We start from the raw sequence: 23,820 nt of genomic DNA on the forward strand, positions 1-23,820 counted from the left end.
CCGCAGGGGGACAGGGGTGCTTACACGTTGGCACTGCCAAGTCCTCACCTCCGCAGTGGCTGAGATTGTCATCTTTATATGTTGGCAGGATCACCAGCTATTGCTTGTGTTTGCTGCTGTGTATACCCGAGGCCCTGTGCACTCTGCAACAAGTTGGGCCGCCAGTCTCCTGGTTTGCGTGGCACTCAGGTGCAGCAAGTTGAAATTTCAGTAGCAGACCTGGGTGTGAAGTGTTCTTCGATGTGAACCCAGACTACTCCATGCTCTTGGAGAGCCGCCTTTTCCCTGGAGCTGCTTTTACCAGGATTCAAGTGTGTGTTCAGGCTTTGGGTCCATCAGGGCCGATGATCTCAGAGCAGAAGTCTATGCCTCCCTGAGGGTATCTTTCTGTACTTGGGGCTCCTTTTACACAGAATATAAAACTTCTCCTACTTCCTTCTGCCTGCACCCTCAGAGCAGAATAGACTAGTTGGGGCTCTTTTATTAACATTGCTATTAATGATTTGTGTTGCGGTAATGCCTAGAGTCCTTGTCCATGGCTGTGGCTCTCGTTGTGCAAGGCACTACAAGAAAAGATCACAAAGGAGCAGGAGACTGTAAAGTAAATTCCTAGATTTGCCCCTTTGAGACATGGCAGGTCCTTAGCTCTACAGCCTGCTTCCCTGTTCTGATAGAACCTGAGCCCGACCGTCAGCCCATCTACTACTGCAGGTTTGTGCCTGGGTGGTAAGTGCATGGGGAATATTTACATCGTCCCAGGGGAGAGTATAGGGACTCTCATCAGTCAGCATATTCCGAATTCTGTTTGAAATTGCGTGAATGCGTGCAGAGCGCATTTGGTAAATCTAACAATGTCAAGGTCATTCCTGACCTGATTGGGAGCAGTGATCTGGCTGTGAAGACTTTCAACAGAATATGAATGTGATCTGCGCATCCTGCTGAATCCGTGTTGCATGGCAGCGTGTTCACTTATAAGTTAAAATCTTCCCCCTTTGTCTTCCTACAGGTGTCATGTGATCAGAGTTAGGTGGCAGCAGGAGTTGAAATGCATTCCAGTCACACAGCTGAAAATGGACCTGACCCCAAGGTAGTTATACAGGTGAGTGAGTCCAGCTGATTCTCTCAGGGCCCGTCTGATGAGAGTTTTTGATTATGATGTAACTCACGTTGACTGACTGACAGGTAACTGGAGATTAGTAACACGGCTGTAAGTGCTAGGCCAGCTCCACGCTAGAAACTTTTGCCAGTACAACAATGCAGATTAGCTATGAGAGTCTTTTTTTTAATGACGTTTCAGTACAGGCAAAAGCCCTGCTCTAGACACAGACAAAAAGTTTATGTTGCTCAGCAAATCAGTATAAACTGTACCAGCGACATTTTTGGTTTTTGGTTTTTTTTGTTTTTTTGCTGATATGAACGGTTTCCACTAGGAGGGGATCCTGGCATTGCTATGTATAGCTGCCCTAGTCTAGCCTCTCAGCAGTGTACAAACATTGTTCCCAATGACAGAGATTTGTGTCATGGAGCATCTAAACTAGCATGCCCAAGGATGTCAGTTAACACCAGTGAATTGGCAATTGGTTAACTTGAGCTGTATCACAACCAAAAGCTCTAATGTAGTCAGGCTCTCAGATTGAAAGGCTCTATACAGTGCGGAGAAGATGTGATGTAAAGTATTAAGATTGGTCCCAAGGAACTTTATTACAGAAATGTTAGTAGCTGGTGTATTTTTCTTTACACAACCTTTTGGAATCTGTACATGTTTAGAAAGAACATTTCGGTAAATTAGCTACAAATTTAAGGATTACAGTTTTGTGCTTAATTTAGTCCTAGAACAGAATTAGACATATAGAATGTGTGTATAAAATATGTATTATTTTATGACAGTAATGCCCAAGGTGCCAATCAAGGACTAGGGTTCCTTGTTCTGGGGGTTGTGCAGGCAGTGAAATGACAGTCCGTACCCCAAAGAGCTCACGAGATAGGTACTTACAAGATGTGACAGAAGGATGAGATAGGCAAATGCGGGGAGGGGCATGTGGGGCAAGAGATTGGACAAGGTAACAGTACAAGAAGCAAGTACAATAAGCAGAGGTCTCAGCTCCCCACCTGCCTGGCCATTGTCCCCCAAATCACCCCACACTAAATGCCTCAGGAAACGCTGTCTTTAGCTAGGCTGAATTCTTGTAGTAAACTTTGACCGCCAAATAAATACATCTGGGATCTTGGCCCTGTAAGTGGAGTAAAATGGGCTGTGGAAGTCTTGGAAAAATAATTCACCCGAACATAAAGACTAAGGTCAAGACTTTCAAAAATGACTAGTGATTTTAGGATGCCTCAATTTTCAGGTGCACTACTTGAGACCCCAGGAAGGGGTCAGATTTGCAGAGGCTGGATATTCTGCCCTTTTTAGAAATCAGGCACCCGAATCACTAATCACTGCTGAAGATCCTGGCTAAAGACCTTGAGGAGCAAAACACCACAAACCAGATGAACAAATAAAGAAAATTAGGAACTGCTTCTCCCAACTATCACCAAATCTCGGGCAGCCCGCTCTAAACAGTTGGAGCCATTTTAAGCCTTATTTGAACCCCATGTATTTTCCTAAAATAAACCTTCCACCTGAAATTTGGTCTGAAATCTCTCTGTAATCATGGACAGAGGGACCTAGACAAATTGGAGAATTGGGCCAAAAGAAATCTGATGAGGTTCAACAAGGACAAGTGCAGAGTCCTGCACTTAGGACAAAAGAATCCCATGCACCGCTACAGGCTGGGGACCGAGCTGCTAGGCAGCAGTTCTGCAGAAAAGGACCTGGGGATTACAGTGGATGAGAAGCTGGATATGAGTCAACAGTGTGACCTTGTTGCCAAGAAGGCTAACGGCATATTGGGCTGCATTAGTAGGAGCATTGCCAGCAGATCGAGGGAAATAATTATTCCCCTCTATTTGGCACTGATGAGGCTGTCAAGGGTTCCCTCCCCACTCTGAACTCTAGGGTACAGATGTAGGGACCCGCATGAAAGACCCCCTAAGCTTATTTTTACCAGCTTATGTTAAAATCTTCCCCGAGGCACAAATCCTTCCTTGTTCTTGGATGGGTACTGCTGTCACCACCAAGTGAATTAGACAAAGATTCAGGAGAAGGACCACTTGGAGTTCCTGTTTCCCTAAAATATCCCCCCAAGCCCTTCACCCCCTTTCGTGGGGAGACTTGAGAATAATATACCAACCAGATAGGTAAACAAGGTGAGCGCAAACCAGACCCCTGGTTTTTTTAGGACCCTAAAAACCAATCAGGTTCTTAACAACAGAGTTTTATTATAAAAACAAAATAAAAGAAGCACCTCTGTAAAATCAGGATGGAAGGTAACTTTACAGGGTAATCAGATTCAAAACACAGAGGATTCCCCTCTAGGCAAAACTTTAAAGTTACAAAAAACAGGGATAAACCTCCCTTTTAGCACAGGGAAAACTCATAAGCTAAAACAAAAGATACTCTAACGCATTTCCTTGCTATTACTTACTATTTCTGTAAATTTAGATGTATCATTCAGTAGGAGCTAGATTACTTGCTTGGTCTCTCTTTTTGTCTCTTGAGAGAACACACACAAAGAGCCAAAGCAAAACCCTTCCCCCCACATATTTGAAGGTATCTTCTCCCCTTATTGGTCCTTTTGGTCAAGTGCCCCCAGGTTATCTGAGCTTCTTAACCCTTTACAGGTAAAGGAGGGATTTTATGCTACCCTTAGCTGTATGTTTATGGCAGAGGCCATGGTGGATCTGGAGTATTGTTCCAGTTTTGGGCCCCCCACTACAGAAAGGAAGGATGTGGACAAATTGGAAAGAGACCAGCGGAGGGTGACAAAAATGATTAGGGGGCTGGGGCACATGATTTATGAGGCGAGGCTGAGGGAACTGGGCTTATTTAGTCTGCAGAAGAGAAGAGTGAGGGGGGATTTGACAGCAGCCTTCAGCTACCTGAAGGGGGGTTCCAAACAGGATGGAGCTCGGCTGTTCTCAGTGGTAGAAGAGGACAGGACAAGGAGTAATGGTCTCAAGTTGCCGTGGGGGAGGTTTAGGTTGGATATTAGGAAACACTATTTCACTAGGAGGGTGGTGAAGCACTGGAATGGGTTATCTAGGGAGGTGGTGGAATCTCCTTCCTTAGAGGTTTTTAAGGCCCGGCTTGACAAAGCCCTGGCTGGGATGATTTAGTTGGATCCTTTTCAAAGCGAGCTGTTCTTATAACACAAATCCGCATGCTTTGTCCTTTAGTTGATCAAGAAGCAGTTGGTGAGTTCCATCAAGGGACTGCAGAAACAGTATGTGACCTCTGATGCCGTTGTAACCAGTGACACTGACGATGCTAATGCCCTGTGCTGTGCACTAGAGGCTGTGTTTGTGCATGGACTGAAGGCGAAGTACATAAAAACAGACGCTGGAGGAAAAGTGAAAAAACCATGTGGCCGTGCACCTCTTCCCCAGCCTGTCTTCTGGGGCTTGCTGAAAACCATCACGCACAGGTGAGGAGCTTCCATCTTACAGTCACTTACAGCCTGTTGCATTCCTTGGTACATTTACATAGGTTAAAAGCCACACAGTTCATGGAGCAGTCAATAGAAACATGGCCAACTCAGAAGAACTAACTCCTCCTCATCCCACCTTCTCTCAGAATACTTCGCCCCTTCTGCCAGGAGCTTGAGGGAACACAGACCATTGGAAGATCAGCAGATTTGGGCTGTGTGGGACCAATGACGGAAGCAAGTGCCAGAGTAAAGGGACCCCTTGTGACCATACCCTTTCCTCAGCTCCCAGATCTTAATCACTTAGCGCATCCCAGTTGTTGGGATGGGTCATAGGGAAGCAAGTGGCCCCTAAGGGTACCTCTACACTGCGATAAAAAAACGTAAGACTCAAAGCCCAGGTCAGTTGACTCGGGCTGCAGAGCTAAAAATTGCAGTGTGGACATTCGGGCAGGAGCCCTGGCTCTGAGAAACTCACCCACGTGGGGTCTCAAAGTCCTGGCTCCAGCCTGAGCCCAAACATCTGCACTCTAATTTAATAGCCCTGAAATCTGAGCCCAAGTCAGCACGGAGGAGCATGCTGCTAGTGGAGAGTCAGAAACTGCTCCTGGCTGGCAGGGGAGCACTGCGTGGGGGAAGAGGGGGTGGTCCAGATCTCTCCCTGCTTCCTACTGGCAGAGGAACTTGGTCGGGGGGTGGCGGCGACCTCCTGCCAAGCGCTCCGTGCATCCAGGTCACTTTCCCCAGCTGGGCTCTGCTCTCCTGTCCTCCCCTTACGCAGTCCAGGTGGGGAAAGTGACCTGGATGCACGGAGCGCTTGGCAGGAGGTCGCCACCACCCCCCGACCAAGTTCCTCTGCCAGTGACCTGGATGCAGTGACCCCTGACACCACTTCTTGCTCCCCCCCCCACAGCCCCTTAGGGGGTAGGGAGGAGCAGCGTTTGGGGGTGGGGAGTGAGCAGCAATGCCAGCTGCTCTGTGCGTCCAGGTCAGTTTCCCCACATGGGCACAGGAGGGAGGTGCAGGGGCCAGGAGCAATGGGGGGGCGCCACACCCACGTGGGCCGGGCACCGAGATACAAGTTCGCCTAGGGCGGCATTTTCCCTCAGGCTAGCCCTGGTTAAGGTTTCATCTATAGTACTGCAAGTTGGAACTGTGTTGTAACCAGGTCAAGGGACATCCTATGGTAAGCAGGCTCCTTGACCCCATTGTTGTCGTAGAGTAGATGGGCCAGCAGATAACTAGAAGCCAGCATGTTTACTGGGACTTTATAGATCAAAATCAGTATCTCAAATTGCACCCAAATGAGGATCCACTGTCCTCTGTTGCTCTATTCAAGAAGCACCGCTAAATAGGGAAAGCGCCAGGGTGTGCTACTTGCAGTTTCTGAGCACATGTGGGAAGCATATAAGACAGTCTACTGAGAAAGTTGGCCACTGTATTTCTAGGGAGTTTATTGCAATGTAGTGAACCCTGTAGTTAAGGTTGTTAAATTGTTGTGGCCTGGGAAGGGACTCAGGAGGCCTGGATTCCATTCCCTGCTTGGTAACCTTGGTCAGGGCGCATTCCCCTTTCTGTGCCTCAGTTTTCCCATCTGTAAAATGGGTATAATGGTACTGATTTTCCTCCATAAAGTGCTTTGAGATCTCCTGATGAAAAGCACTAGATAAGAGCTAGCTGTTCTTATTTGCTATTTTCGTATGCTAATGAGTTTTTTTGAAACATTTACCTTCTGGACAGAATCTTTCAATACTGTGTCTTAGCCCAAAAGCATATGTTTTTGGAAGGTTTCATCCAGATTCCCTTAGCTGTTTGTGAGTTATGAAAGAGTCAAAGACATCCACTTTTCACACACTCTGGGAGACATTTTTATGCCTTTGAGCATTTCTGCCTTTGTTTTTAAAAATGAACAAAAAGACCCAAACTCTTTTGCCATGACTTTTAATATGGCTTCAGTGTCACCAACTGAAATGAGAGCTGGGACCAAGGACTAGTGTCAACATTAGATTTTGGGGGGAAATATTTGAAATCTGTTGGTTTTGATTAACCAGTGAGGGGAGGAAAGCAGCTCTGCCACTTTGCAGCTTCCCTGTATCTTTCCCTGCCCAGAGAAGGTGCTGGGCATGCCTAGGAGCTGCTGGTGGAACAATGTGCATGAAGGAGCTTGTCACTGAAACACCACTTCCCTCCTTGTACCTAGTCCAAGAAATGCCTTCACCTTTGGAAAAGAACCAGTTGTGGAGCCAGCTAGTTTTGTATCTCAGCAAGTTTTGCTGCATTTCACAGTATTCTGCAAATTTTACTTTTTAATTCCTGTCAGATAATTAAGTTTGCCTGTTGCCATTGTGAATATCCAGTTGGGACAACAGAAAATGCTCTCCAGACAAAAGAGCAGCAAGGATGGGAGCTCCTCCCCCATTCTTGCAGAGGAGTGGCAGTGCCTTATGGGAGATGTAGTCCAGCCAGGGAACCCATCCCATAGAGCAGGGGTTCTCAATCTTTTTCTTTACGAGGGCTCTCCCTCCTCCCCCCCCCAACCCGCTATAAAAACTCCACGGCCCAGCTGTCCCATAACAGCTGTTTTTCTGCATATAAAAGCCAGGGCTGGTGTTAGGGGGTAGCAAGGAGGGCAATTGCCCGGGACCCCACACGTTAGGGGGCCCCTCGAAGCTAAGTTGATCAGGCTTTGTCTTCAACCCCGGGTGGTAGGACTTGGGGCCCCGGGCTGCAGTCCTGCGCAGCAGGATTTTGGCTATCTGCCTAGGCCGTAAGGAGTCTAAGGCCAGCTGTGCTTGGCGGACCCACTGAAATCTGCTCGCAGACCCCCAGGGGGCCCTGTATCCAGGGCCGTCCTTAGGCATATGCAGCATATGCGGCTGCATAGGGCAGCCGAAAATTTGGGGCACCCCTGGGTCTTAGTGTCCACCCGTCCGCCTCTTCCTATCCCTGTTCTGCAGCCTGGTGAATCTTCCGCAGGAGGGGATCTAGTACTTAAAAGTGAAAAAGCCTTCAAGCTTGCCAGACCTATTAGCATAACACTGAAACTGTTAAAGAGCCATTCAAGTGGTAATGAAGCCATTTAACTGGCATTTGCCAACCCCCAGGTATATACTGCAGTTTCTGACAGGTTTCAGAGTAACAGCCTTGTTAGTCTGTATTCGCAAAAAGAAAAGGAGTACTTGTGGCACCTTAGAGACTAACCAATTTATTTGAGCATAAGCTTTCATGAGCTACAGCTCACTTCATCGGATGCATACCGTGGAAACTGCAGCAGACTTTATATACACACAGAGAATATGAAACAATACCTCCTCCCACCCCACTGTCCTGCTGGTAATAGCTTATCTAAAGTGATCATCAGGTTGGGCCATTTCCAGCACAAATCCAGGTTTTCTCACCCTCCACCCCCCCACACAAATTCACTCTCCTGCTGGTGATAGCCCATCCGGAGAGTGAATTTGTGTGGGGGGGTGGAGGGTGAGAAAACCTGGATTTGTGCTGGAAATGGCCCAACTTGATGACCACTTTAGATAAGCTATTACCAGCAGGACAGTGGGGTGGGAGGAGGTATTGTTTCATATTCTCTGTGTATATATAAAGTCTGCTGCAGTTTCCACGGTATGCATCCGATGAAGTGAGCTGTAGCTCACGAAAGCTCATGCTCAAATAAATTGGTTAGTCTCTAAGGTGCCACAAGTACTGCAGTTTCTGAATTTCCTAACAAAAACAGTTGTGAAATACTGTAATATTTACTCAGTACATGTTTGTCTACAGGACCTTAGTTTAAAATTTGCTTTAAAAATATGTCATTAATGTGTTGCTGAAGATTATAAAATCACATCTCTAAAAAATCCTTGCACAGATTTCTAGATGCACAGTCTGAGTATTCAACTTTAGCCTTAAATGCTTGGATTTTCAGACATATAGTTTTTTAAATAAATCCTTCAGAAGACCACCTTTATCTAAAATACACATGCGAGCCCGGGCTGCCATCAGGCATGGGGGCACCAGTTTAATAATACTGCATAGGGCCCCATAAATCCTGATGGCGGCCCTACCCGGACCCTGGTTGAGAACCACTGCCATAGAGGTACTGTGACAGCATTTCCAAATCAAAATATTTTGGTTTTCAAGAGTTTGGGCTTTTGATGCAAATCAGTTTTTCCCACAGAAAACAGATGCTTTTTGTGCAAAACCAGAAATCATTGCAGCCCCTGTTTTCTGTAGAAAAACAGTTTTGACTGAAAACTTCCAACAAGCCCTGTTTTTTATCATTTTAGAAAGAGACATGAGATGCAGTCAATGGCTAGGAATGCGATGTCTCACTGTGCAGGTCAAATGACGGAATACTGGGAAATGCAAGAGTTAAGGTTCTCTTCCGTGCATGCCTATCTCAGCTTCTGCCCCATCCTGGGGCTGCCTCCCTTCTCCCTGCTGTGCTGCATCTCCTGACCCTCTGTGCTTTGGGAAATGCATCTGCCCCACCCTGCCCGCCCAACTGCTCTCACAGTGCAGTTGTTAACATGTTTTGTTCTTTCCCCCCCTAGAAACATCATTTTAGAGCTGGAACAGTTAAATTTTATCAGCACGGACGTGGGGCGCTGCCGTGCCTGGTTAAGGCTTGCCTTGAACGATGGCCTCATGGAGTGTTATTTGAAGTTACTGCTTCAAGAGAAGTCCAGGCTGCCTGAGTATTATCAGACATCAGCCCTGCTTCTGGATGCAGAGGAATGTGAATTTCTGCTTAGCTTCTTGCAGGGGTTAACTTCCCTGACCTTCGAATTGTCCTATAAATCAGCAGTTTTAAATGAATGGACTGTAACTCCCTTGTCCCTGTCTGGTCTTTGTCCTGTTTCGGAGCTTCTGGAGCATCTAACATCATCCAGTTCTGAATCCCAGAGAAAGGAGTCCCTGGGTTTGGTCTCACATTCTTCGGGATCTGATGATATTGAAGTTCAACCCAGCACATTGGCCCTCAGCAAAAATGAGGACAAAAGTAAACGTACGTGCTCCACGCTAAGCCTTAACACTATGGGTTCATCCCAGCTGTCCTCCAGCCTTGGCTCTGATGGCCTCCTGCAGGCCAGCTGCACTAGAAGTCCTGATAGGTGTGAGGAACCCCTGTCGTGTGACTCTGATTTAGGGACAGCAAACGCAGAGGATTTAGACAGATCTCTGCAAGAGTAAGTATCTGAGAATGCTCTTTGCTAAGGGTTTCTTAACCCTCCTCTTTACCCCTGCATTTCATCCTCTCTCTCAAAAGCAGAAAACCTATCATTCTCCCTTTCACATGCCTCTCCCCAAACCATCTTTTCCCTCATGGGTTGTGGAAAGGCAAAAGGAAAGCATGGTTACAAGGCTTGGCTGGAGTCTTCCTGCCAAGTAAAGTGACTGCAGCCCATATCAACTGAAATCTATGGAAGATAGTTGCCTAAATACTTTTGAGGATGTAGGCCAGCCTGGTTAGGCATGAGGTCTAGTTAACTGTCTTTCAGAACACTCCTGCTGGGTGATTGACTCCTGGCTGGTACCCTTGTCTCCTCCAGTAGGAGTCCAGAGATGTAACATCTCCCAAATGTTCATGCAGCTATTTTGACGCTTTATGAGGAAAACATATTTCTGATTTCTCCAATAACGTGGAGGAGCTGCAGTGTTTGCAGCCTGTAAACAGTTTGTTTGTTTGAATCCTTCTTTTGATTTAGCTATGTAGAACCCCTTGCATGTCAGGACAGAGACAAAATAAGAAACAGTTGGATTGCAAATGTTTTCACTATCACCATAAAAAATTTAAAGGGCATTCTCACCTAGAACTAAGCAGTCTAAGCTTTGGGATGTTGTTTTTGTCTTGGCAAACACACTCTTGTTGAGTTTGGTTTTAAAATGGGGCTGTGGTCAGAAAAGTCACGCTGTGGCTATTGTCTTGTCAGCTATGTTTAGATTACTGAGGAAAGGCAACCTTTAACTGCTATCAGCCCTAGAAAGCCAGCATAACTACAGCAGACCATAGTTTGATTCGATTCTGCCTCATGTATCGCCCTCATTAACAACATTGAACATCACCCAATTTTAGATTCCAAAAAAACTTTTCATTTCTTGAGATTATGAGAACCCATTTTGATTTGATTAGGTTAATGATGGAAAGATATTTGGTTTGAGGTTATATTGAGATCAAAATTGAGAACAAAGGAGCATGAAACAGTCTCTTGACTGACCAGAGTGCTGCTGCTAATTGCTTATTACAGCTATGAATACTTACTTTTGTTGGAAATTTGACACACAAACCATAGCTAGGCACATGCTTAATGAGCAAAGTAGTCATGCAAAATTGCAATATGTAATCCTAATACATGTGCAAAGCTCTCTTCTGGGGGACCTACAATAAATAGCATGACTCAGGGTGGCTTAAACACAAACTCCCAAGTATATTCAGGATATGAATAGTTCAAAGGAAGCACCCCAGCTCTTTAGCTGGGCTGGCTTTGAACACTGTGTTCTAGAAAGCAGATTATTTTTACCTGAGCATTTATTTTTCTTATAAATGTGGTGACGCCCGTGAGTGAATGAGGAGCTCTCTCACTTTGACTTGGAGCTGCCATTACGTGATTGTACAGAAAACTCCTTTTTCCAGTCCTCAAGCTTGACACAGAAGCGGTACATCATGCCTCATCTCCAGTAAATTCTAACATGTACGTGCAGGGCTAATACACAAGCAGTTTATCGTAATTGGCACACGTAGACAGCCAAGATGCTGGGATGTGTCACTGTTGGGTTGCACAGAGCCTTCTAAAAGGAAAGTCAAGTAATGTTAGGGGGAAATGTAGTTTGATTGGTGCAATGGCAGCATTTCTGCTGCTGCTTGGGACTCCAGGTTTCTGAGGTCGTGGAGGATGGACAGCTTGAAGATTTGATGTCCTGGCTCCACCACTTCATCCACCCCAGTGGTCTGGTAGCTGATATCTGTCCCCAGCTTTGTGATTTAGTAGCTCTGCTTCAGCCTTCCAGGAGCTCTGGTCATCCATCACTAGCAACTTTTAAATCCGGATTGGTTGCTTTTCTAAAATACATGCTCTAGTTCAAACAGAAGGTAAGGGAAGTCCTGGGGCCTGTGCTGAGCAGGAGATCCAAGTAGATGATCACGATGGTCCCTTCTGGCCTTAGAATCTATGAAACAAGTATAGTGGATTTATTAGAACCTAGACAAATGGCATGGGATAGATCATTTCAGGCTTACAGTACTTCAGGGGCTGAAACCCTCAGGGGACTTATTTTTATAATCACATGACCAATGATGTCTTGTAGCAGACTTTGTTCTGTCTATTCACTTATTTTTTATTTGCCTAAACTTTGTTTTAAGGGTATTGTCTGAATTCAGACAAGCACAGCAAGTCTCTGAACCTACCGAAGAACTGCTCCGTCCTAATCTATTGGCACCTGCCCCATTGCAGCCCGCACTTCCTCCTGCCGTCTCCAGAGCCTCTCACCTGCATTTAAACGTAACAGCGGAGAGCACTCTTTGTTCTGCACCGCTTCCTGACACCGATAACCCACAGTCCATCCATGCGGAAGATCTAGCTAAGGCCAGCAAGATACCAGATCCTCCTTCACATGTTACGGGAATCCAGTTGTTGTCTCAGCCAATCATAACACACAATGGTGCAGCAGACAAAGATTCGTCCCAACAGCTTTACATTATTAAACCAGAGGATAAAGATGGAACCAGTGAGATAAATGGTGATAAGAAAAGCCAAGAGGATCTCAGCCCAGTGACAGAATTCTTTCTTTCACCAGCAACAGCTTGTCCAGTAGGTGTTAACAATTGTTTTTCCATGTTCTTAGATCTTCGCCGCTAATCAAGTCGGGGAAGTGGTTAGGAAGCGTAAAGAGAATGTTGTGTAGAAGGCAATACAGACTTCTAGGTTGCTGTTCATTTTAAGTTAAGCCCGACACGCAGTGTGTTTTGGTCTCTTTGTCACTCTGGTACTAATCAAGAATACTGCCACATAGTGCATATGCACAGGTTCACTACAGAGCTGTAGTGAAAAATATTCCTTGCTCCGTACGTACTTTGCTGTAGCTGAAAGGCACACTGCTGCACTGGGCTTTGGAGAAATCAGAACGAATTAAATTACCTGGCAAATGCATCACCAAAAGCTGTCAGAGCTAGGCAGCCAGGTAAGAGCCCAGCACGCATTAAGCACCTACATGAAAGGGTGGCTGGATTTTCCAAAAGGCTCCTCAAACAGTAGCTTCCATTGTTCTTGGTGAAAGGGGATGGACTTCCCTATTCTTCTCAATGGAAGCTGCTGAGTCCTGCTGAAAATCTAGCCCTAGACTCTTTGCAATTTGAAAGAACAGTCTGAGAATTGGCATTCCACAATGGTAAGTGAAAGAGAGTTTCTCTTGATTTTTGGTCCTAAGGGAGAAAGCCAAGGAACGATTGGCTGCAGAAATAGATCCCCGCTTTCCAGTGGAAAAGATCTGCTTGGTGTTGCTACATGCAACATCAAACATCTGGTCACCGAGGCCAGTGCAGGATAGTTCTCTCCCATGCTCAGTCTAGTTTAAATGTCTCGAGTGAAGGGGTCCCACTACTTCTGTTGGCTTACTGGAATAATCAGCTAGATTTCACTGCTTGGAAATGTTACCTGATATTCAGGCTAAATTGTGCTTTGCTTAATTCCATCTTATGACTCGTCATTATATCTTAATGCTATTACCATATATCCTTAAACCATCCTAAACAATTTCTCTTGTTGATATCTACTCCTTAAAATGCTCAGTGACCATATTACCTATCCCGCCTCTTGGCTGTAGTTTGATTGATCTATTCGTAACTTCTGGATATCAACAGGAAAGTTCATCATGCTTAAATACCTGTTACTGTCCTGCATGAGTCATTCCTGATTCTAGAGTAAACATAATCTTCCTGTTCATTGTGTATCTTGGGGCTGGCTGCCTTGTGTTTGGGGTTTGTCCCTTTACCAAACAGAAGGGACAGTTTTTTTTCCCAAAGAAATAAGTGAGTAAGATTTAGCTCATGGTCAAATTATAAGAATACTTGAAAATTAGATGGAACAATTTAGCAGTGCTCATTACATTAGAACAGCTGTTAAAGTGTGACTAAGGAATTGGTGGAAGATATCACCCAGTTGAACAACTCAGAGATAATCAGTATGTCTTATCATGAACTGAAGAGTCTGTGTATGAAATGGAGAAGTGCCTAATCTAAGGGAATAGGCTTAAACTAGTCTGGACCAGGTGTCTGGGTTATTGTTCTAGGGTACCTGTACCTGCTAGCAGAACTCCAAGAGAGGTAGGTGTCACTTCACAGTACTGATAGAAATTTGCTTCAGGATGGGTTCAAAGTTAATGAGAAAACAATACGTATATCTTTTTCCCCAAAAAATATTGTTTTATTACTTCATATAAAGATTCAGAAGACCAGACATCAGACTAGCAGTGCATGCTCTTTCGTTCCCTTTTTGGCTGAGTCCTTTTCCTTCTCATGCACTTTTAACAGTAACAAAAGTCCTCTTTGCCAGAGGCATTACAATAGGAGGTGCTGGAACAAATTAGTCAATTAAAGAGCAGCACATTACTAGGACCACATAGTAGAGTCTTGAGTTCTGAAGGAACTTGCGAGCAGAGCTGCTGACCAAAATGTGCATCTCAGATTTACCTACAATACTGGAAGGCAGCAAATAAACTATCTGCCTCTTTAAAAAACGTGCTAACAGTGATCCTGGGCTTTTCAGTGATTACAAATAGAATTTTCAAATGCCTAGATTAACATGATAGGACAGGGACAAACAAACATGGCTTCTGTTAATGAAAATTGTCCTTCTCTAATCTACTACAGTTTGAGGGCATCCACAAAATAGAAGATAAAGGAGAACTGGACAAATTCAGACTGGAAATAAGATGTAAATGTTGAACAGGGTGGGTTAATCATTGGAAGAATTTACCGAAGGTTATGGTGGATTCTCCCTCACTGGGAATTTTTATATCAAGATTGCATGTAGGAATTATTTTTTCAAACAACGCACAGTCAACCTGTGGAACTCCTTCCCAGAGGATGTTCTGAAGGCCAAGACTATAACAGGGTTCAAAAAAGAACTAAATAAGTTCATGGAGGATAGGTCCATCAATGGCTGTTAGCCAGGATGGGCAGGGATGGTGTCCCTAGCCTCTCTTTGCCGGGAGCTGGGAATGGGCGACAGGGGATAGATCACTTGATGATTCCCTATTCTGTTCATTCCCTATGGAGCACCTGGCATTGGCCACTGTCAGAAGACAGGACACTGGGCTAGGTGGACTATTGGTCTGACTCGGTGGGGCTGTTCTTCTGTTCTTCTTATGTTCTTATCTCTTTTTATTAAAGATCTGGTCTAGTTCAAACAGAAATTATGTTGGGGAATCCTACAGCCTGTGTTATGCAGAAGGTCAGATTAGAGGATCCAGTGGTCCCTTTTGGCCTTGGAATCTAGGAATCTGTGTAATTTTTTTGTACTTCAAAAAGCCACTTGTGCTGCATGGGTTTAACTGAGGGCAGTATTTGGTCTTGCAGTTGTGAGAAGACAAGGTCAACTAGAAATGTTCAACGTGATTAAGCTAAAGTACAAGACGAGAAAAGTAGCTCAACTGAGGAGCAAGTATGTAGAAGCAGCTCAGCTTGGATGCAAACTTAATGCAAACACCTCTTCTAAGAGCTCTGCAGCGCAGCACTCAGGGAATGGGGTGGGGGGAAAGGTTGCCTAGTGTTGCTCATTTAGAAGCAGCAATGGCCAGCTGTAGATGGTGTCTCATTAAGTGCTTTGTGATGGTGGAAATGGCAGCTACAAAAATGATCATGGTGGGCTAAATGGTGGATCCCTTGGGGTGTTTCGGAGGGTGCCGAAAACTTCCTACTCTGACCTCCTGGTGACGAATCTTGTTCAGTTAACTGTATTGACCAAGGAGAGAGAGAGAACTTATCATGGCCGTGCACTGGGGTAGGACTGACTAACTGACCAGTAATTAGATACAGAGAGCTGTTAGTGCAGCTTACAAACATTTGTAACTCATTAAAAGGTAAATATTCTTGATTTTGTAGGCAGTTAAACCCTGACCTTTATGCATTTATGTACCTGCTTCGTTTTATAGATGTGAGCAGACCCACTGCAGTTAATGGTTCCGCTCCTGTGTCAAGTTAAGCTTGGATATGTTTACAGGATCCTGGCCTAAGTTCAATAATATTTCAGTTCTTTTTTTAAATAGAAAAGAAGGAGCTGGATATCAGAAGACGATTTCTACAGGCCTTCTCCAGAAGGGAGCAGTAAAGGCCTAACTGATTCTTATGGGTCCTCTCTTGAGGGGGCCAGAGAAGGCCAGTCCGCAGAACTGATCAGTGCACTCGGTTTGGAGCGACCCCTCTTATCCTCTTCAAAGACTGGGAAGCCCAAGCCATCCCCTGACCAGGAACAAAAGGGCTTCCATGTTGTTCATCGCAGGCAGATCGGTATGTGCATTCCAACCAAGAATGGATCAGTTGGGAAATGGGATGAAAAGTCATCCCAATGAAGAGTTGATGCCCTTTTTTAGCCTCCCTTTCTGCTGTAGGTGCCTATACACTGTGGAGAGCTGGAAGTCAGTTTGTTCTTTCTAGAAACTACCTGGCAAATCCTCATTGTGAAAGAAGTGGTTTACACAACGTTATTCTGATCAGACCAATTCTGAGCAGGTTTAGGTGACACTGTTAATAACAACGGGGCCAGTAGTGGCAGCTATGTTTGGGCTCCCAGTGTTGCTGAGCCCACATTAACAGTGATGGGAAATATTTAGAAATTTTCTCTAGTGTAGAAAAGCCCTAAGGATGCCTTTCTCCTCCATGGCTCAGGTGTGTATTCACTGACACCAATGCAAAGTGCAGACAGAGTTACAATACTCATTGGGGAGTTTGTACACACTCGTTTTGCACTGGTGTCAATGCAAGGTGCACGGCAATGGAAAATCAGGCCATTATCAAACCAATTCAGCTGTGTCTATTCAATATTTTTTATGCGGTTTATTTGCATGCTGCTGTGAATTGTTTATTAGCTTTTCTCTGCTTTGTCTGTCATATTCTTCCGGGTTTCATGGAAATGCCTTGTCCTCTCAAAGGTCTTTCCAATCCATTCCGAGGCCTCCTGAAGCTGGGCAATCTGGAGAGGAGGGGAGCAATGGGCCTCTGGAAAGAGTTCTTCTGTGAGTTATCCCCGCTGGAGTTCCGCCTCTTCCTGGACCACGAAGAGCGGATTTACAGTGAGAATTACTCTCTGCTGCGATGCGAGTCGCAGGGGCTGGTTCACAGTGACGGCCGGTTTGAGCTGGTGTTCTCTGGTAAGAAACTGTGCTTACGAGCGCCTTCCCGAGATGAAGCTGAGGACTGGCTAGACAGGATACACGAGGCTCGATGCAAGTGTCGGCCTCAGCAAGAGGAGGAATGGGAGACGCTTGACTGTCCAGAAGACGACCTTGAAGGACACACAATTGGAGTGTTGCTCGGTGACTCAGCTGCTTTGCTCCAGTACAACAGAGCTGGAAATGCCTGTGATTGGACGTCTTCTCTTGCACCAGAATTAGATGCCATTAAAGAATCGGTTCTTTATATGGATGTAGATAAAGCTTGGGCTCCTTTTATTTTTTCCTTGTCATTAGAAGCTTTAAAATGCTTTAAAGTAAAGAACGATGAAAAAACATTAAGCAACAGCTATGGAATAGAGACAATCCAAGACATTCTTCCCGACACGAGTCTTGGTGGGCCTGCGTTTTTCAAGGTGATAACCTCTAAAGCCATCTTGAAGCTGCAAGCTGAGAGTGCTGATGCCGCCGCAGCATGGAGGGGGCTTGTTCGTAGAGTATTAACCTCATATCTTGAAACTGCAGAGGAAGCCCTGACACTTGGTGGCAATTTGGATGGGAATTCTCAGGCAATCTTGAAAAACACTGTAAAGGAAAATGGCTTTTTCTTACAATATCTGGTGGCCATCCCCATGGAGAAAGGACTGGACTCCCAGAGCTTCATATGTGCAGGTAGGTACATGTTGGCTCTGATTTGCTCACTTACTTCAGCTTCTGCTGGAAAGGTGAGGACTGTGTTAATGGGGCATCACAGCTGAAAGTCATGGCTACAACCTGTGGGATAAACATGGGCAAATCATGAGGAATAAGTGCATTTTCTAAAAGATCAATATTCCAGTGACAAATAATTTCACTTTAACAGTTTTATATTACAAGTGTGACAACCTTCTTAAGTAAAATATTCATTTAACCACAAACAACAAATACCTTCTAATATACAAGGTCATTTTGATTTAATAGGATAACGATCATTGATTTCTACATAAAGCTGCATTTGCTCTTTCTTTAATATGGTAAGTTGATTAAACTTGAAAAATCCCCTTCAGACTTCTCTGTCACTCCTATAATGTTTCCTGTGCCCTACATGTTTTTCAGAACTTTCTTTTAACTCCCGTTTTATATCTTTCCCACTCAGTCTCTAACTGTCTCGGGTGTGTCTATTCATTTCTGAAACTTCGGTTCCTTCTGTCCTAATAATGGGTATTCTGCTCCTGATAGATGGAAGCCGCAGACTGTGTCTTTTGCAATGCCAGCCCAACTTCCTGTCTCTGGCAGGTAGAACAATGGCTCATTGAACAATGATCAATGGCTCCATGTCTAGTTGGCAGCCGGTATCAAGTGGAGTGCCCCAAGGGTCGGTCCTGGGGCCGGTTTTGTTCAATATCTTCATAAATGATCTGGAGGATGGTGTGGATTGCACTCTCAGCAAATTTGCGGATGATACTAAACTGGGAGGAGTGGTAGATACGCTGGAGGGGAGGGATAGGATACAGAAGGACTTAGACAAATTGGAGGATTGGGCCAAAAGAAATCTGATGAGGTTCAATAAGGATAAGTGCAGGGTCCTGCACTTAGGATGGAAGAATCCAATGCAGCGCTACAGACTAGGGACCGAATGGCTAGGCAGCAGTTCTGCGGAAAAGGACCTAGGGGTGACAGTGGACGAGAAGCTGGATATGAGTCAGCAGTGTGCCCTTGTTGCCAAGAAGGCCAATGGCATTTTGGGATGTATAAGTAGGGGCATAGCGAGCAGATCGAGGGATGTGATCGTTCCCCTCTATTCGACATTGGTGAGGCCTCATCTGGAGTACTGTGTCCAGTTTTGGGCCCCACACTACAAGAAGGATGTGGATAAATTGGAGAGAGTCCAGCGAAGGGCAACAAAAATGATTAGGGGTCTAGAACACATGACTTATGAGGAGAGACTGAGGGAGCTGGGATTGTTTAGCCTGCAGAAGAGAAGAATGAGGGGGGATTTGATAGCTGCTTTTAACTACCTGAAAGGGGGTTCCAAAGAGGATGGCTCTAGACTGTTCTCAATGGTAGCAGATGACAGAACGAGGAGTAATGGTCTCAAGTTGCAGTGGGGGAGGTTTAGATTGGATATTAGGAAAAACTTTTTCACTAAGAGGGTGGTGAAACACTGGAATGCGTTACCTAGGGAGGTGGTAGAATCTCCTTCCTTAGAGGTTTTTAAGGTCAGGCTTGACAAAGCCTTGGCTGGGATGATTTAGTTGGGAATTGGTCCTGCTTCGAGCAGGGGGTTGGACTAGATGACCTTCTGGGGTCCCTTCCAACCCTGATATTCTATGATTCTAACAGCCTCTGTCTGAGCTTTGCTTTCCTCTGTCTTCAGTCATTTTATAACCCTTTAAACTGGCCTGATTTGGAATCTAGATTTTCCATCGGGGCTTCTCTTTTCTGTATGCCACTTTCTCTCTGTCAGGAGCAGCTTGTAGCCCATTTGTACTACCACAGGTGGGAAGAGAAGGATAGGAGTTTAGACAGAGACCCTGGCTCCCAGCCAACTGTAGCATGAGACTCTGCACATACAGTCCATGGCTCTTGCTCTTCTTGCAATACACTCTTCTCTCCACCTGCTGAGAGCTGTACACAGCAGCCTGCTCAGTCAGGTTCTGCTCCCATGTTCACTGACCCTAGTGAGAGTGAGCTGTTCCCCATTTGACACACAAGCCACTTACAGTGGGATGTGACTAGCAAGAAGAAATCATTACCAAAGGTCTCACCAGAATGAACCCACAGGGGAAAGCGAGGTCCAAGAATCCAGTTTATTTGGTTTCCATCTGTTCCTTTTAAGTGTTTCTACATCCCTGGCTGAGCCTGGACATTTTTTTTATCTAGCCACAGAGGAGACTGTGTGTCCGCTTTACTAGCTGGTCACGTCCATGGAAATAAGTCACATTTTCAACAGTAAAAAGAAAAGGAGGACTTGTGGCACCTTAGAGACTAACCAATTTATTTGAGCATAAGCTTTCGTGAGCTACAGCTCACTTCAGCGGATGCAAGACCCTTAATACTGTTTCACCCTCACCTGATCTGGTTCATTCTCCATCAGAATGTTCAAGCCCAGCGGCAGGCAGCTACTTGGTTGGATACAAATTGAATGGATTATGTTTAATATGTCAGCCTCCATTGATTCCTGCGAAGACAATGCCAGGGCACTCCTGTTAGAGTGCTTCTTAGGCCTGTATCGAGAAGGTGTGGGAGGGGGAAGAGATGACACTGGAGACACCTGACTGGTGAGCCTCTCTCTCCCACACCATCCCCTGCTGGCTGAAGAGCTGGCTGCAAAGGCAAACAGTACGAATTGGGGGCCCACACCTCAAGTAGAGAGGTCCTTGGGAGCCCGTGGCCTGTCTGCTTTCCCCCAGAGCTTCCCAGAGAACAGTTTTCTCTCTAAGCAGATTTTACTTTGTCCCTAGCTAGTCATGCCAGACTAAGGCTATGTGTATACTGCACTTTCATCAGTAAAACTTTTGTTGGTCAAGGGTGTGAAAAAAGACACCCCTGACCGACAAAAGTTTTACTGACAAAAAGTGCTGGTGTGGAGAGTGCTTTGCTGGTAGGAGATGCTCTCTGTAGACATAGCCTGAGACTCTGCCCCGTCTCTCTCTTTCCAGTTGTAGTCTCATTACAGTAGTCTGCATGCCTCAGTAGCTGGAGTCAGTCATTTTCCTCATGGTCTTGCTGCTCACTATTTGTTTTTATTTAGTTTAGTTTTCCACATTTTTGTTTTTTCTGTAACTGCTTTGGTCAGCTGGAAAACTTTGGGGAAAACATCATAGAACTTCGATTTCCTCTCTCCATCTTCTGGACAGGATATACATAACCCACTGTGTGAACTGCCCCACTATAGAGCAGAAAAAAATCTCATCCACTGGGAAGTGCACTCTTCCTTTCGCAAATCAATTGTCACTATTTCTGGATGCTCCCTCTTTAAATCTCCCTCTGCGGGATTTTCCTTTGTTACTTTTTCTGGTTTCATCTTCTCATTTTCTCCTGATCTTTCTTTAGCCCTGAACCACTGTGCTGCCCTGTAATAATTAGAGATGTGCTCTGCAACGTGTGGTTCCATACACAGCCAAACTTCCCAGGGTCTGTGCTGTTTGGACCCATCTTCAGAAGTGAATGGGGGAATGAGTGTTTGTTACTCTCTCGCTGTTCAATCTCTCTTCTTTTCAGGTTGCTCCAGACAGATCGGACTCAGTTTTGTGAAACCCAAACTTTGTGCATTCTCTGGCCTCTATTACTGTGACAGCTGCCATCAGGACGACGAGTCTGTGATTCCATCGCGCCTTATCCACAACTGGGACTTGACTAAAAGAGCAGTAAGTCTATGGATGGTCCAGGCAGGGGATACCCAATTCTTTAAACATCCCCCCTGCTCCGCAGAAAGGCTGATATAATCCTGGGAGGTAAAAACGGGGCAGTAGTGAGTAGAAGCAAAAGGTGGCATTGGTGAGACCAGTACTGGAATATTGTGTGCAGTTTTGGCATCCATGCTTGAAAAAGGATGTTGAAAAATTGAAGAGGGTGCAGAAAAAAACTGCAAAAATAATTTGAGGGCTGGACAAAATGCCTCACAGTACAACACTTGGGGAGCTCCGTCTGTTTAATTTTCAAAAAGATCAGGAGATGAATTTATTACACTGTGTAAAGTATCTTCACAGGGAGAAAATACCAAGCACTGAAAGACTCTTCAGTGTAGCATGGAAAGGCAGAGCAAGAACCAATGGCGGGAAATTCAAGACAGATAAATTCAAATTAGAAATAAGACACATTTTTTAACAGGGAGGGTGATTAACCTTTGGAACAAGCTGCTACAGGAGTGGTGGATTCTCCATCTTTTGGAGTCTTCAGATCAAGACTGGATGACTTTCTGGAAGATGTACTTGAGTCATGATGAAATTCTCTGGCCTGTGTTATGTGGAAGGTGCAACAATCTTATGGTCCCTTCTGGCCTTAAAATCTATGAATCAGCACTTTTGGTGCCCAGTCACTGACTGTTTCTTCCTCCTCTATGTTTTCCTTTTAAACCTCCTTTGCAGATAGGCAGTAATTTGACACTCACTGGAGTAACTGGGAACCCTTTCATAGATTTCAGTGTGCTTTGAATTGAGCCCCTATCAATGCTTGTTTTTTCTATATTTTAGGTTTCTCGACAAGCTTTAAAATTTCTGAATCAAATCCGCATTCAACCTTTAATCAATCTGAAATTGGTGAATGAAAGCCTGTATGCTCACGTGGAGAGGATGAGTCGAATCTGTAGACGCAGAGAACAGCTGAAACTGCTTGGTGATTACCTTATAATGTGTCGCAGTGGGGCCCTGAAGGAGCTGAGCAAACGGTGAGGACCCTCTCTAAGAATTCCCCGGCATCCTAACCTTATGGCAAGGCAGCGATCAATCCTGAACCCCAAATTGCCAGCACCTTCAGTGCAGATCTTCAGGTTGATCTGCAAAGGACATGAGGTGTTAGATAGTCCATAGCACCTAACGATCCAGCCCTGGGTCCAAGGAGAGGGTCTTTCTAGTTCTGGAGCTCAGTAACTCTCTGGAGGAGACTGAACTAAAGGAACTCATGGGAGCTAGAACCTGCTGGGTTTTAATCCTGACTCTACCACCTGCCTGACTGTGTGATTTGAGCAAATCACTTATCCTCTCCCTTATTCCCTTATAAAATGGAGATGATATTTACCCACATCATGGGAGTTCGGGAGGATTTTCTAATGCCTTTATAGTCCTTGAAAAGCATGAAGTGCTGGTAAATGCTAGCCATTGTCCTGCTAGCCACTCTCCGCCTCCCAGCCAGGCCCATTTCATCAAAACAGTGTGTCAGAAATCACCTCCCTTCTTGAACTGAATGAGACAGAAAGCTGTGGGTCCATACATACCTTTAACACCTTGGCTTACCCGGTGCTCCTGCCTACATTAGATAGGGCCCTGTGCATTGTTCTCTACCAGCTTTTGCTTCTTCGTACTCCCCCTGTGGCTGTCCTGGAGATGGGGCCTGCCATATAGGGTTTGTGTCGTATGCAAACTCAGCCCCCATCCAAAGCTCTGGGCACCCTTGACCGTACCTTTAAAAAATGCCTGAATCAAATCCGCAATCAACCCTTACTCAGTCTGAAATGGGTGAACAAAAACCTTTATGCTCACGTGGAGAGGACGAGTTGAATCTGTAGAAGCAGAGAACAGCTGAAGCTACTTGGCAGGAGATGCAAAGTAAAAATGAAACAGAGCGGCACCTTCCCTCCCCTCCCCTCCACACACCCCATCTGTTCCCCAGTCCTGAGACCAGTGCAGCTTAGAAGCCCTCTGTGCACTTTCCTGCTAGACAGCAGGCCCACCCTTGGTGTTTGTCACCTCTGGCAATCTGATCACATCTCATCAGAGTTGGCATTTTCCTTAAAGCCCCGGCCCTTGGAATCCTGAGATTACATGAGTATCTCAGCTTTATTGTTTAAAGTTTCTAGCCCACCTGGTGGAGGAGAAAAGCTGGAAAACGTGACCCTGAAACACTTGAACTAGAAGGCAAATTAAAAAGATCCCAAATTATTTTTTTTTAATCTCCTGATTTTTAAACCAAGCTGATGATTTTAAGCAGCCTGAACCATGACTTTTGGATGGTTGTGACTGGCAACACTCCCTCAAGCCTTTGCCAATGCCAACCCAAAGCGATGGGCTTTCCAGTGATCCCAAAGGACAATAGACAGGAGCCATGCTGACTCACTGGGAGCAGACTGCTCCAAAGGAAAGGGACCCTCACTGAGTGCTATGCCAATAGCCCTCCTCCCAGTTCTGCCTAGCGGCGTCAAGAGCAAGGCCGCTCCTGATCACAGCTATGGCAGGTCGGGAGGTCCCAGGCTGTTGGATATCCGAGAATGGTCATTTCT

General features: G+C 45.4%; 1 protein-coding gene across 4 annotated transcripts in view; it reads left to right on the top strand.

Moving 5' to 3' along the window:
• Window positions 1–23,820, top strand: part of PLEKHM1 (pleckstrin homology and RUN domain containing M1) — a 52,931-nt gene that overhangs the window by 18,984 nt on the left and 10,127 nt on the right. For 3 of the 4 annotated variants that reach the window (XM_077806152.1, XM_077806151.1, XM_077806153.1), the window contains 8 exons: window positions 1,007–1,099; window positions 4,279–4,526; window positions 9,074–9,709; window positions 11,881–12,328; window positions 15,783–16,023; window positions 16,665–17,576; window positions 21,108–21,253; window positions 22,079–22,272. In XM_077806152.1, coding sequence (XP_077662278.1) covers window positions 1,046–1,099; window positions 4,279–4,526; window positions 9,074–9,709; window positions 11,881–12,328; window positions 15,783–16,023; window positions 16,665–17,576; window positions 21,108–21,253; window positions 22,079–22,272 — 2,879 coding nt within the window. In that variant the 5' untranslated portion in view covers window positions 1,007–1,045. The remainder of the gene's footprint in view (window positions 1–1,006; window positions 1,100–4,278; window positions 4,527–9,073; window positions 9,710–11,880; window positions 12,329–15,782; window positions 16,024–16,664; window positions 17,577–21,107; window positions 21,254–22,078; window positions 22,273–23,820) is intronic. The other variant, XM_077806154.1, reaches the window with a different exon arrangement.

This window comes from Eretmochelys imbricata, chromosome 27 (assembly GCF_965152235.1).
Source record: "Eretmochelys imbricata isolate rEreImb1 chromosome 27, rEreImb1.hap1, whole genome shotgun sequence".
Lineage (NCBI taxonomy): Eukaryota > Metazoa > Chordata > Testudines > Cheloniidae > Eretmochelys > Eretmochelys imbricata.